Source organism: Gadus chalcogrammus, chromosome 2 (assembly GCF_026213295.1).
Source record: "Gadus chalcogrammus isolate NIFS_2021 chromosome 2, NIFS_Gcha_1.0, whole genome shotgun sequence".
In the NCBI taxonomy this organism is placed as follows: domain Eukaryota; kingdom Metazoa; phylum Chordata; class Actinopteri; order Gadiformes; family Gadidae; genus Gadus; species Gadus chalcogrammus.
In genome coordinates, this window is record NC_079413.1 from 4,593,340 (window position 1) to 4,607,776 (window position 14,437).

The 14,437-nt window shown below is 41.6% G+C and overlaps 3 protein-coding genes across 6 annotated transcripts; all 3 read left to right on the forward strand.

Moving 5' to 3' along the window:
- The first annotated feature begins 4,209 nt into the window (after window positions 1-4,209).
- On the forward strand, window positions 4,210-4,749 carry LOC130370265 (histone H2A). The gene has a single exon (XM_056575978.1). The coding sequence runs from the start codon at window positions 4,316-4,318 to the stop codon at window positions 4,697-4,699; it is 384 nt and encodes a 127-aa protein (XP_056431953.1). The 5' UTR covers window positions 4,210-4,315; the 3' UTR covers window positions 4,700-4,749.
- A 1,102-nt stretch (window positions 4,750-5,851) lies between these two features.
- On the forward strand, window positions 5,852-6,307 carry LOC130370329 (histone H4). The gene has a single exon (XM_056576069.1). It carries the CDS (start codon window positions 5,895-5,897, stop codon window positions 6,204-6,206), a length of 312 nt encoding a protein of 103 aa, XP_056432044.1. The 5' UTR covers window positions 5,852-5,894; the 3' UTR covers window positions 6,207-6,307.
- A 109-nt stretch (window positions 6,308-6,416) lies between these two features.
- On the forward strand, window positions 6,417-14,420 carry LOC130370057 (CD9 antigen-like). Of its 4 annotated transcripts, none has more exons than XM_056575711.1 (12): window positions 6,417-6,810; window positions 7,260-7,302; window positions 7,613-7,720; window positions 8,073-8,202; window positions 9,381-9,452; window positions 10,152-10,224; window positions 10,323-10,420; window positions 10,880-10,942; window positions 11,178-11,285; window positions 11,805-11,897; window positions 12,688-12,771; window positions 12,997-13,409. In XM_056575711.1, exons 5-12 carry the CDS (start codon window positions 9,390-9,392, stop codon window positions 13,189-13,191), a joined length of 777 nt encoding a protein of 258 aa, XP_056431686.1. In that variant the 5' UTR covers window positions 6,417-6,810; window positions 7,260-7,302; window positions 7,613-7,720; window positions 8,073-8,202; window positions 9,381-9,389; the 3' UTR covers window positions 13,192-13,409. The 4 variants fall into 4 exon arrangements, with proteins under 4 accessions (XP_056431686.1, XP_056431695.1, XP_056431677.1 ...); XM_056575720.1 differs by having other exon boundaries at window positions 8,073-8,176; XM_056575702.1 differs by lacking the exons at window positions 6,417-6,810; window positions 7,260-7,302; window positions 7,613-7,720; window positions 8,073-8,202 and adding an exon at window positions 8,890-9,296 and having other exon boundaries at window positions 12,997-14,420.
- Window positions 14,421-14,437: the final 17 nt, after the last annotated feature.

Genomic DNA, 14,437 nt, shown 5'->3' on the forward strand with positions numbered 1-14,437 from the left:
TCTTTACGGTAGTGGTTTACCAGATGAGGAAACGCACAGACCAATTGCATGCGAGTTAAGCCATCCCACTTGATACTACTCAGCGAATAAACTCCGTGCATTCCGGGCGGTAAACATTTCAACTCTGCAGTGGACAGAGTATCGTTTTAGAGGCAAGTGACGCATGAAAAAATGACCGATGAAAAAGAAAGATAGCGATACAGGCAGAGAAAACAAAGGGGGAGATACAGACGAGTGACACGGAGAAAGGGAGACACAGAATTGAGACGGAGAAAGGGAGAGATGCAGACATGAGACGGAGCCTTAAGTTCCGTCTCATGGCCTACAGACGAGTGAGACGGAGAAAGGAAGAGATACAATGAGGGCAGCAGCAACTTTTCTCCCACAATGGTCGTTCACACCAAGGTAACACTGTCGTTTTTTTCCGGCCGTTTTGAAAAAAACATAAGGGGTAACACTGTCGTTTTTTTCTGGCCGTATTGAAAAAAACATAAGGGGTAACACTGTCGTTTTTTTCTGGCCGTTTTGAAAAAAACATAAGGGGTAACACTGTCGTTTTTTTCTGGCCGTTTCGAAAAAAACTTTCGTTTTTTTCTGGCCGTTTTGAAAAAAACATAAGGGGTAACACTGTCGTTTTTTTCTGGCCGTTTTGAAAAAAACATAAGGGGTAACACTGTCTTTTTTTTCTGGCCGTATTGAAAAAAACATAAGGGGTAACACTGTCGTTTTTTTCTGGCCGTACTGAAAAAAACATAAGGGGTAACACTGTCGTTTTTTTCTGGCCGTTTTGAAAAAAACATAAGGGGTAACACTGTCGTTTTTTTCCGGCCGTTTTGAAAAAAACAACAGTGTTACCCCTTATGTTTTTTTTCATGAAGACCATTAAAAAAGAACATTGTTACCCCTTATGTTTTTTTTCATGACGACCAAAGAAAAACAACAGTTGTTACCCCCTATGTTTTTTTTCATGACAACCAATAAAAAACAACAGTGTTACCCCTTTTTTTTTTTCATGAAGACCAATAAAAAACAACAGTGTCACCCCTTATGTTTTTTTTCATGACGACCAATAAAAAAAAAAGTGTTACCCCTTATGGTATTTTTCATGACGACCCATAAAAAACAACAATGTTACCCCTTATGTTTTTTTCATGACGACCAAAGAAAAACAACAGTGTTACCCCTTATGGTTTTTTTCATGACGACCAAAGAAAAACGACAGTGTCACCCCTCATGTTTCATTTGATAAAAACGACAGTGTTACCCCTTATGTTTCTTTTGATAAAAACGACAGTGTTACCCCTCACGTTTCATTGGATGAAAACAACAGTGTTCCCCCTTGTGTTTTTTTTCATGAAGACCAAAGAAAAACAACCGTGTTACCCCCTATGTTTTATTCGATAAATATCGACAGTGTTACCCCAACAGTTATTATGTTTTTTTCATGACAACCTATAAAAAACAACAGTGTTACCCCTTATGTTTTTTTTCATGACAACCAATAAAAAACAACAGTGTTACCCCTTATGTTTTTTTTCATGACAACCAATAAAAAACAACAGTGTTACCCTTTATGGTTTTTTTCATGAAGACCAATAAAAAAAGAACAGTGTTACCCCTTATGTTTTTTTTCATGAAGACCATTAAAAAAGAACAGTGTTACCCCTTATGTTTTTTTTCATGACGACCAAAGAAAAACAACAGTGTTACCCCTTATGTTTTTTTTCACGACAACCAATAAAAAACAGTGTTACCCCTTTTTTTTTTTTCATGAAGACCAATAAAAAACAACAGTGTTACCCCTTATGTTTTTTTTCATGAAGACCAATAAAAAACAACAGTGTTACCCCTTATGTTTTTTTTCATGAACACCAATAAAAAACAACAGTGTTACCCCTTATGTTTTTTTTCATGAAGACCATTAAAAAAGAACAGTGTTACCCCTTATGTTTTTTTTCATGACGACCAAAGAAAAACAGTGTTACCCCCTATGTTCTTTTTTCACGACGACCAATAAAAAACAACAGTGTCACCCCTTATGTTTTTTTTTCATGACGACCAATAAAAAAAAACAGTGTTACCCCTTATGTTTTTTTTCATGACAACCTATAAAAAACAACAGTGTTACCCCTTATGTATTTTTTCATGACGACCAAAGAAAAACAACAGTGTTACCCCTTATGTTTTCTTTCATGAAGACCATTAAAAAAGAACAGTGTTACCGCTTATGTTTTTTTTCATGATGACCAAAGAAAAACAACAGTGTTACCCCTTATGTTTTTTTTCATGACAACCAATAAAAAACAACAGTGTTACCCCTTATGTTTTTTTTCATGAAGACCAATAAAACACAACAGTGTTACCCCTTATGTCTTTTTTCATTGCGACCAAAGAAAAACAACAGTGTGCGGTTTCGTGTTAGGATTCGTGACGTTAGCAACGTCACTCTAACGTGAAGCGACGTTAAGGCCAATTTCCACTGGAATCGGCACGGAAGCGGCACGGCAGCGAATCGCACGCCGAAAATAATAGAAACCATTAAAGTCAACGTAGGCATTTCCACTGGATACGGCACCGGCACGGCACGGAACCGTCCCCAAACCGGCACTTCGTTTACGATACTTGCCTCTTCAATTTCTGAAAGTTGCCGGTTCGCTGCCGTGTCTCAGAACACGACTACAGCCAATCAGTTTGCCTTTGCTCATGAATATTCATGAGCTCACATCGATCCCTATACAATTCACAGGGTATAAAGAAGAAATTAAAGTCCGCGTCGATGCCTCGCAAGTCCAGTGTCGCGACTCGAGTGGACGTTGCCATGACATCTAGAAATCATAGGTCTACCGTATTTAATGGGTTATAATATTGATGCATATATATTATGTAGGGTTTGAATATAACTCGTGAATAATATTGTATGAATAATTATTATAATTATGCACGTCTTAAGCCATAGTCGGAACGTGTCCGTGCCGCTTCCAGTGGGGATTGCAGTACGGAACACAACCGGTTCGCTGCCGTGCCGCTTCCGTGCCGATTCCAGTGGAAATTGGCCTTTAGAGTTGCGTTGAAAGTTACAGGGTTTTTTTCGTATTATTTTTGTAGCAATAAATACTACGGTGGCGCTGAGCATTCACCAAATAAAAAAAGTTGAATAAGCAATTTTATTTTGCTCATTCTTTCAACTTCCTCGGCTGTGGTCCCGGGTCTAAACTAGATGGCGGTAGATTACAATTTCGCGTTTTCTTGCGCTGAAAAGTGGTCAGCTACCAGAAAGTGATTTCAGCCGCGGGAGCGCGCACAGCCTGGCCTCGAAACGTGTGTGCGGCAGCACACAAGTCAGATCAGTCATACTATAGCCCTACAGGACTATTGTCCCCTGTATTAAACAGAAACATGTCAACAAATTAGTCTTTTTGCATGAACATACAAAATATTAATATTAATATATCAAGTTAGACTAACTTAACTTTTTTGAGGTTGTATTCATGACACAAAATACAAGCGGCTGGTCATTTTAATGTAGGCTAATCATTTGACCTTGGGTGTCTTGAAAGGCGCCTCTAAATTAAATGTATTATCATTATTATTTGTAGCAGACAACAGGATCGACCAGCTGCTACAAGGTCTTGGATTGCTTCATTGTAATTGCCAGGCAGCAGAGTTTGGCGACAACTGCGCGAAATTGTAATCTACCGCCATCTAGTGTAGACCCGGGACCACAGCCGAGGAAGTTGAAAAAATAAAGTTGGAGCATAAAATACAATTTAAGACTACTGTTTGGGCTGCATGGTTGAAAAACAACGGCCTGAGATCGAGGTCATAATCACTGTTTTCTTTTGATTGATGTTTTATGGGGTCAGATGCATTTTGTGTGTAGCATATGATAAACAGCATGTATGCATGAAAATGAACCTCTCCGCTTGGATGGCGCACAAGTCTCGTAATCGTACAGACCAACCTGTTTAGAGCTAAGATAGAGAGGTCTGACTTGAAGCCCAAGATATTCCCCAATGATATTACTCGACATTTATTTGCGCCTGTTTACTTTAGTGTTCATGTTTTCAGGGGCGGGGATTCGGATGTATGCATGAACCATATGCAAATAGAGTTGGACGCCTCCTTATGAGCCCAGACGACCATTGGCTGAAAAATCTTCTCAATGCGCGCCATGAATTCAAATAAGAGCGCGCTCAAGTCAGGAGCAGTCTTATTGGACAACAGTCGGCAGCCTGTCGTCTGCTGACCTATAAGTAACGTTGTGTCGCCGGCAAACCTCATTCTGTTCTGAAAGACCTAGGAAGAAGACCAAATCATGTCAGGAAGAGGAAAGACCGGGGGCAAAGCCAGAGCGAAAGCTAAGACCCGCTCTTCCCGTGCCGGCCTCCAGTTCCCCGTCGGCCGTGTGCATAGACTTCTCCGCAAAGGCAACTACGCTCATCGCGTCGGTGCCGGTGCTCCCGTCTATCTGGCAGCTGTGCTCGAGTATCTGACCGCTGAGATCCTGGAGTTGGCTGGAAACGCTGCCCGCGACAACAAGAAGACCCGCATCATCCCCCGTCATCTGCAGCTGGCCGTCCGCAACGACGAGGAGCTCAACAAACTTCTTGGTGGGGTGACCATCGCCCAGGGCGGTGTGTTGCCCAACATCCAGGCCGTCCTTCTGCCAAAGAAGACTGAGAAGCCTGCCAAGAAGTAACTTGGAAGCAACTTATTGTAAACCCCAAAGGCTCTTTTAAGAGCCAACCACATCTTCATTAAGGGCTAAATCTTGCTGAATGGCTGCCCTCAACCAGGACTTCTAAGCGCTACATTTGAAATTCATGTTCTTTAGGCCTAGGGTTACTTAAGCCACTGCTAGTGTTCAATTATAAGACTGGGGTCTAATTTAATAGGATGTTGCAATTATCTATTAGAAAATAATATTAAGGACTACTAAAAGCTTTAGCGATTTAGGATTGTGTCGTTTAGTCAAAGTGAACATTATTTTTAATCCGACCGTGCAACAAGTTACATGGAGGACCGAAACTCCAAATGTGCATTCATATATTTACCACACAACATAGACATGTAACAATATTGCAAAAAGACGACAAATATATACACAGTGCATATATTATACAGAATATAATATTCAGTGTTTTTACATTTAGGGCATTTATCCACAGCGACTTACAATAACATTTGTCATAAGAAGTGCATCAATATATCGCTGTCGGTACAGAAAGGATGTTCATAGAACCAAATGCAAGTACAACAATCGCTAGGCTAACCAATTCCCCGTGTTACAGCAATGATAGCAGCTACTGCTGCTACACAGTTAAGTACTTTAATACAATGGTGGCCAGAAGGGGGAGGGTGGCTATGCAGTGTCGAGATGGACTCTGAACAGGTGAGTCTTGAGTCTTTTTCGGAAGATAGTGAGCAACTCTGCGGTACTGAGGTGAAAATAAATGTGCAATATGTAGGGGGTTATCCTAGCTATCTGTTTTATACAGGGAATGGGTTAACCTAGCAATTGTAAAGGCTTGGCACTTGTCTCTGTGAACATCCTTCTACCGACGGCGATATATTGTTTCTCTTTTTTCTTACAATTATCGCTTTGGATAAAAGCGTCACACATGAAGAACTAGAAAATCTATAAAAGGTTTTAAAATGGAATAGGGCAAGGCTACATCTTAAATATGTTCACCCTTTTTAATCATAATGAACAAGTCATATCTAGGGCCTATACATCCATAATGCGATTTAACTTGTAAACGTCGCATCCGACCCTGGGCGGGGTCTGTGTTGGAACTCCCGCCTTTGGTCTCTCATAGGTCCTCAGCGAGCCCACATTAACCTAGAGCGCAGCTTTGACTCCACATTCAGTTTGACCAGGTTGCTGCTTAATCATGTCTGGCCGCGGAAAAGGAGGAAAGGGACTCGGTAAAGGAGGCGCTAAGCGTCATCGTAAGGTTCTCCGTGATAACATCCAAGGAATCACGAAGCCCGCTATCCGCCGACTGGCTCGCCGTGGAGGAGTGAAGCGTATCTCCGGCCTGATCTACGAGGAGACCCGCGGTGTCCTCAAGGTGTTCCTTGAGAACGTCATTCGTGATGCAGTCACCTACACCGAGCACGCCAAGAGAAAGACCGTCACCGCCATGGATGTGGTCTATGCCCTAAAGAGGCAGGGACGCACCTTGTATGGCTTCGGCGGTTAGACAATACAATTCTTGTGGAAACCCAAAGGCTCTTTTAAGAGCCACCCACATCCACCTTAAAGAAGCCGTTTTCTTGTTAGAATTGGCGTAAGATCTGCAATTACCAATAAATAAGGTATCAAAGTCAGTAACGATCGGCCTGCATTTCATGCCTGTCGTGCCAAACAAGTCGATAAATAATTAAAATCCACAATATCTAGATTTCTTGTACCACTATTTCCAATACTTAATTTTTTTCTATAGCACTTTAATCATCCTAAATGTTTCTAATTTCGGGAAAACTGCACTTGAAACTTCCCGGGCAATCTATCGAGTCTAACGTCATTAGCCCCACTAGCAGCCGGGGAACACGGGAGCAAGGAAGGAAGTCTGCAAACTTATAGAGCTATCCACTAGTTTCTTCATTCTGTTTTTATGGCACACGATTACTCAGAACAGTGTGTCGCGACTGCTGTTGCCGAAGTTACCCACATAAAGCGAAAACGTATGGGTGAATCAAAAAACCTAAGACAATTATCTGACCAGAGGAGGGACGGCCTACGAGGGTAAACATAGCCGGTCATTCCCAAGATGGAGAGCTTCGAGGAGCTAGGACTACAGAGAGGTAAGTAGGCCCCTTTCAGAATAATAGTAGCCTACTAACATCAGTATGCAGTATATTATTTGATGATGCTTGTGAAAAACGGAAACTATTCTGATGTCGATCGTGTTATAGTACCTATTATAGGGTTATAGCACAATGCAGTCAGTCATATTGTAAGATCCTCGTGTGTTTATGAATGAGAACGAGTAATGTTTTTGTACATTTCAGCGACACCCCGACTGACGAACACAGACATAACCAGTGACCCAATTTGAGTTTCGACAGTTTCACTATTCCCAAAGTTTAACGGGATAAAGTCCCTTTGTAACTACAAAAGGAATTCGCCTTGTTGCTGTGATAATTTGAATGTTATATATGTCTTACAAAATTGTAATCTTAAACCATATATGCTATCAATCACTGTGATCGATTCATAATAAGTTAATAAACACGCGTTTTGTGCTTTTTAGGACCCCTGCGGATTTCAGTCATATGTATCCAGACGCAAACGGGGTAACGTAATAAAACATATCCGTTCCATTTGTCTACGTATTCTATCTTTGCAAATAGTTATAAAAGGCTACTTACAAAAGCCTATTTCGGATTGATTGCGCTTTCTACAGCGTTCAAACCATGTCTTTGAGTGTTTGTGTTTGGTGTAAGGAAATGGTGAGGCACAAGGCATGTGATTTCACTGAGGCATGTTATGAACTGTTTCATGTTTCGTACGAGTCCCCTTCATTTTGTGTGTCAATGTAATATCCGTTCGTGGCACATGCTAAATAATATTTTTTTTTAACTTCGCATTGTAATTACCAAACAGGGGGACTATCCACGTCCACTTTTAGCAAGAGACCTCGAAAGCCTATTCAAGTTTATACCTGGCAGCCGCCGCCACCATAGCGCCATCCAGTGACTCGCCATCAGATAGGTAAGGAATACTGAATTATTACAAAATCACTTATCCACCAAGCCTGGAATTGAATACCTTTCCATGTCGGAAATAGAATCACAGTCCTACATGAAAGGTGACGTAGGCCTAATTTAAACGGTACGCGGAGTTGGTTGTTTTAAATGAAGCTGACTGTAGTCCTTTAGCATCCAATACAAGGGTAAGATATTTTTGAGGAGGACTATATATCTATCATCAGACTGTAATAGCCGAACTTTAAAATGCTAGTGTTCTGTCTAATTGAATATGGTATGGCCATGGTCTACATTTTTCCGAGATGGTAAATAATGTTTTTTCCTACTTATCTGAATGCAATGTTTTGACCTCACAGGGGCCAGCTCTACATTACAAGAGACAAGAGCTGAACGTAAACTACAACCTCGTTCCTCCAAAATCAACAGTCAACTGAACAAGCTGCACTTGCAGATTTTTTCAGTAGGCTATCAGTTTATGCATTCAATGTAAATACATTCATCGCAAAGCAACCCTTAAAAACGATTTTCTTTCTATAGATATAAATAAATGTCTTGTACCATGTATTACAACTTTTCTTCGGTATGAATATGCAATGCCATATAAAGAAGGCAGTATATAGAACCATATAATATACATTATAACAGGAATAAATAATAAAATGTAATGAACAATGACTAATTATGACTATCATTCTATAAAGGGAAGATATTTCTAAATAAGATAACAGGAGTTATGTTGCATACAGTAATTATAGGTTGATGCCAACCCAGTGTGCTGGCCATTTTGGGTATTGGTCATGAATCCTGCTCACTCCTGATGTACCGCCTGCTGATGCAGTCCCTCTTCCCCTAACCACCGGTCTTCCTCTTGCCACACCACGTGCTCTACCTGTTCCTTCCTGTCCCCCCGCTATGGGGGAGGGGACTTCAGTTCTTATCAACAGTTGACATTAAACCTAAAGTCAAAGGTTGGGAACCACTGCCCTATACCATAAGCAGGCATGGCTGATCTTAAACAATAGGCTTTATCAATACAATATACTCTATAACGACTCCCTATTCCAGTATATAGGCCTACTTTGGCAGATTTTTGGCAAACACATGCCCATTTGGAATGAAGGACTACTTCACAATATTATACTACAGTAGGTGTTCAGAATACTTAAGAATGAATTATTAACACCTACGAATTTTTCAAAGCGTAAATGGGTCCTTTTTTGTCATTTCAGAAATAATATTTTCTTCATATTTTGTTGATGTATGGACTGACAAACTACATGTCCCCGGTTTTGATAACTGAAGACACCTGTACACACGAGGCATAGTTATTTCATATTCGTTTCTCAAATAAAACCTTCAAGGACGCCATTGCTTTACTTCCTACTTTCACACCTGAATAAGTTTCATTTCTGCGGAAACAACCCATCCCTTGGTCCTCCAGCGCCCTCACCCTCCCGTCTGACATTTCAGCCAATGAAATACTTACATTTGATAAGTGGGAGGGAATTGCGGCTTAGCTATAAACGCAGACACCTAGTTTCGTTTTGGGACTCGTTGTATTAACAAGGAATCATCAGCAGGTATGTTATGTAAAATACAGGTTTTGGCTATAGGAAAATACCTCTAAGGTGTCAAATGTATAACTGTTTTCTATCGTTCCGCAGGGATTCATCATGATGGCTGTATGTGGCATACTGTGTAAATCCGTCATTCTGATCTTCAACATTTTGTACACTGTAAGTATGAGTAGGCTACATATTAAAAGGTAACGATACTTCAATGATGCACATCATCATCAACATGCAATCATGGTTTTAAGAAAGCCACACTGTTACAGTAGGCTACCACATGGCTTGCTTAACACATTAATAAGACACTGAATACTAGTATATGTGACGTTTAGTGTGGTTGCAAAAAACAAGCCTACGAAGTCCGTCCAGACGGACCTTCTAACCGAGTAGTATATGGTCTGTCTACAAGATTGTTTGTTCTGTCTCTGGTAATCATTCAATAAATCATAAGCCTGCTTGAAAGTAGAAGCCAACCGAGGGGAAACGAAACCGCTTGATTATTGGCCTTGCCAACAATAGCATGTCAGCATGCAAGCAGGTAATTGCGCAAGCAACAAGTTGGCTCATGCAACTACACCCATTTTCCTCAGAAAATGCACGTTCAATAACTGTGGCCTGGATTGTTCAGATGTAACAAGGGGCCAAGGACCTGGGTTGTCTGGTTGGTATAGTGAATGTCATTGGCTACTAAAGTCATCAATTTGGGTGGGAGGGGGAGGGGGGATTGTTTTTACATGTGTGAATATCTCTGAGTGTGTCGTGGGAGGGGGGGGGAGTGGGGGATTGCATTAAGCACTTTGTGTTACATTTGCTTGCATGAAAAGTGCTATACAAATAAAGTTTGATTGTTTGATTGATTGACAGGTGGTGGGTCTAGCCTTTCTGGGGGTCGGTGTGTGGCTGAGAGCTCGCTACCCAGACGCGTCTTCCGGGTCTGGTGAGTATCTGTCTACAGCACTGCTCTGGTATTTTAATGTGCAACATATACAAATAAGGATTTGTGAAAATCTCTCTCTCTTTCTCTCTCTATCTCAGGGGATTATGTGCTGATAGCGGTTGGCATAGTGATGCTAATCACTGCGATCACCGGGGACATTGGCGGCTGCGGAAACAAGTCCTTCTCTCTGGCAACGGTGAGATTTACCACATGCCTGCCTCACCTAGTGTTCATAACCTAGCGACCTTGGCCTAGCCACCATTACCTAGAAGCCATTGCCTATTAACCATTGTCTTTCAACCAGCCTCCCATTGAAACCGTCACCTAGCAACCCCTCATTTGGCAAACCTTACCTAGGGACCATCCCATTACAACCCTCAACCATGATCAATCACTCACCTAGCAATCATCGCCTAGCAACCGTCGCCTAGCAACCCTCCCCTGGCACACCTCCCCTAGCGATCTGCATCACCTGGGAACCATCAGCAATCAACCCTCAACTAGCGACCACCCTCATCTTGCAACCCCCCCCCCCCCCCCTAGCTCCTAGAACAAGACTACAGGATCTGTGTGTGTGTGTGTCTGTGTGTGAGCGTACAGAGACAGAACAAGCTTGCCCCATACTGTAGCTCATCTTCCTCCCTCTTACTCACAGTTCTGTGTTCTGCTGGTCGTCCTGATGGCAGCCCAGCTCGCCCTCTACGTCCAACGAGAAAAGGTACGATTGTGTGTATGCGTTGTTGAGTGTGACGGGAGATAATAACAATGTTAACATTAGTCAGCTTTACAATGCTCATTATTAAAGGTGTAGTTCCTGGAACCTGCTGGGTTGGTGATGCTATACTACCATGTCCTAGTCTTGTGATATGCCGTGCTACTCTTTAGACATGAAGTACGTTTGAAGTGACATGGAGCAGGGATGGGAAGGTGGTCTGATGGAGGTTCTTCTGCAGGTGGACCACCGTCTGGTTGAGTTCTACGTATTCCTGTACACGATCTACATCACCGCCGCGGCCGGAGACCCCGTGGTGGCAGGGACCCTCAGAGTGATTCACTACACGGTACGTAATAATAACCCATAATACTCACCATTATGCTACAATACTACTACATTTAATACACATACTAATAATACAATACTACTACATTCATACCCCCAATTATATTACATAATATAATTACATAAGATAAGAACCCCTAAGTCAAGAATTGAGAACCAAACCTTCAAACCCCTCCAATAAGAACCCCTAATCCTAGAACTCAAAACCAAACCCTTAAACCCGACCCATACCCTTACCCTTAACACCAACCCAACGGAAAACAAAACCTTCAAACGCAATCCACTGGAACCCCTAGCCCCAACCCTAAGTTGGGTTTTTGGGTTTCCTATTATTGTTGGTTTTGGTTATATATACAGTATGTATATATAATATATATGTTGTATAAGGGTTGGGGGTAAGTTATAGGGTTGTACTAGAGTTGTAAGAGGGTTTTAAGAGGGTTGCACTAGGGAAAGTACCAGGGTTAGCACTAGGTTTAGTGATTGTTTTGTATCCTGATGGTTCTCCTTGTTTGTGCAGATGGACTGCTGTGGCGCTGTGGGACTTGTGGGCGTGGACCCCATCTCCCACACCTGCCCTGATCCGTCAGGGTTCCTGGACCGCTTCATGTCTGTAAGTAGACAAACACTGCTGACTTTACACCACTGCCACTACACTAACACTAGTGACATTACACTATTGCCTTTAGACTAACACTAGTGTTATTACACTAACATTTCAGGCTACCACTTCATGTCTGTACTACACCAAAAGAAAAAGTCATGTTTTTTGTTTGATATAATGGTTGGCAACGGATGGTTCTTCCTGGTGCGCCAAATTTTTCGGCGGGAAGCAGGAAACAAAAAAGGACAATTTAACTGAATAAAGATATAGGGTTCATTTACTTTATACTGTGCTTCAGTCCAAAATTAAATGTATGCAATACACTAAGGGCTAATACTTAATGTCTGTAACACACTAAAAGTATTGAAACTAAAATACCGGTGTAACATTACACTAGCACTTGAGTCTACCACTTCATTCCCGGCGTAATCGTTCCTTTGAATCAAAGCAAAATGCAGTACTTTGATTTGGTTGCAAACCTACAGTTTTTTTCCACATGCACACCCACATTTGATTTGTTTTAGAAGGTGCTGTAAGATTCCAGAGTTGTAAAGAAAGAACAAAGATAGCAAGATTGAAAAATAAAAAAAATAACCCCCAAGAAACTGAGCAGGAAGCGGTCTAAAACAGAATAGTCTCATACAGAGGCAGGTGCAGTCAACCACAACAGATAGACTCATGGAGCATTTCACAGCTGACGAAATGCTATTGTATACCTAATGCATAACACCCAAATTATATATATTAAGTCTTACCTAGAGCACCTTTAGACAGACTGCTTAATGCCTTCTCCTTCCAGCCCTGTCCTAGTGTTCTGGTGGACGTCATGGGCAAAGGTCCTCCTTTGGCCATGGGCATCTTCTACGGCAACGCTATGCTGATGGTAAGAACACCCTGTCTGTTAAAGAGCAACTTTCAATGTAGCTTCCCAACTTTTCATGGGCGTTTTTTGTAATAACACCGGGATTTCTTTTCTCGTGTCTGCTCTCCTCCCACCGCCTTATTCCTCTCTCCACTCTTTCTCCTTCTCAACTACCTAATACGCACAACCTCCTCGCACCACCTCCCACACCTCCTCCATCTCCCACTCCTCCTCCTCCACCTTCAGTTGCTTTGTCTGCTTTGCAGTCTGGCTCTTTACAAAATTCTGAAGATGGCCGCTTCCCCTCGCTACACCCAGCTCACTCAGACTGTGGTTTCCATCTCTGGCTCCCACGCCCAGCCCCACCTCTACCCTTACCTCTACCCTGGTGACGGTGTCGTCCTAACCTCCATGGAACCCGAACTGCTGGCTGAGGCCTAACTCTGCTCATTCTCACTTTCTCAGCCCTTTTGTTAGGCAAGGGGTTGCGGGCTTCACCTCCTATCCTACGGTCTCCCTGACCCCCACTCCTCCTTCTCCCTCTCCTTTGGTTCGCCTTCTACAGGTAGCAACCCTGGCGGCTGCTGGGATCCTCTTGGGACTTAAGAGGAAACCCATGACCCACCAGCTCCTTCCACAAAACATCGGCGTTTACTGAGCTCCTCCTCTCCCCTAAGCCTGTTTAGTCATTTAGTCAAACATCTTTGAAGATGTCAAGTCAGTTTTTTTAAACCCTTTTTTATAAATTGTTACATTGTTGGTAGCCTTGCATCCTTGTTCGCTTAACATTCCAGTTGGTATTCTTAGAGTTTAAAACTGCACATGTTAGAGATTACATGGGCAATTTTGTTTGATTAGTTTTATATTTAAAAATGATGTTCTGGGTCAGCTCTTGCACTAAGCAGTTGTTTTTAGTTTTTTTTACGTTTAATAGTGCAATGCATCCAGAGCCTTTTGCAATGAAAACGTAATATTATTGATAGTATTATTTATAGATAAAAAGCTAAATGTGAAAGGATGTTATTTTAAAGATTAACATGTGAATATAGACGCACATTCCTAGCCTTTTCTGGTTGATGTGGAAATATCAATCGTAACTATCTACAAAATATTTTAACACTTCGCATAAGTCACTTGAAAAGGAATTTCCATACATTCTTGGATAGTTTGCATTTGCGTTGCCACTGTAGCCACGTAGTCTGATACTGAAGTCAATCGACTGACTTCTTTGTTGTAATGATTCCTTTAAATGTCTTACCGACATGACAAATTCCCCCTTGGTGTATTTTGATTTAACTTTGTCTCTCCCGCCATGGTCATTCCAAAACTCAATTCTAAACCCATGTTGGTCAGTGCCCCTCATCTTTGTTTCATTTTTATTAACTGTCCACGATGTGAATGTTTCCCTATAAGAATAATGTACACCGATTGTCTAATGAATGTATGCTTGGTAACTTTGCTGCCTGTATCCTCCCATTTTCATGCTCTATTAAATAAAATATTTTGCTGTCCTTAGTGTCCTAAAAAGAAGTTATTCTTCCACTGGTGTACCGGCTACATTTCTTAGCATATGAGAACCAACTTTATCCTGTTTCTGTTCTTAAACTGTTTCTGTTCTGTTGAATTCAAAAACATCTTTACGAACAAAGTTATCCATGGGGTTTTACAGTCAAACAACCTACTCACA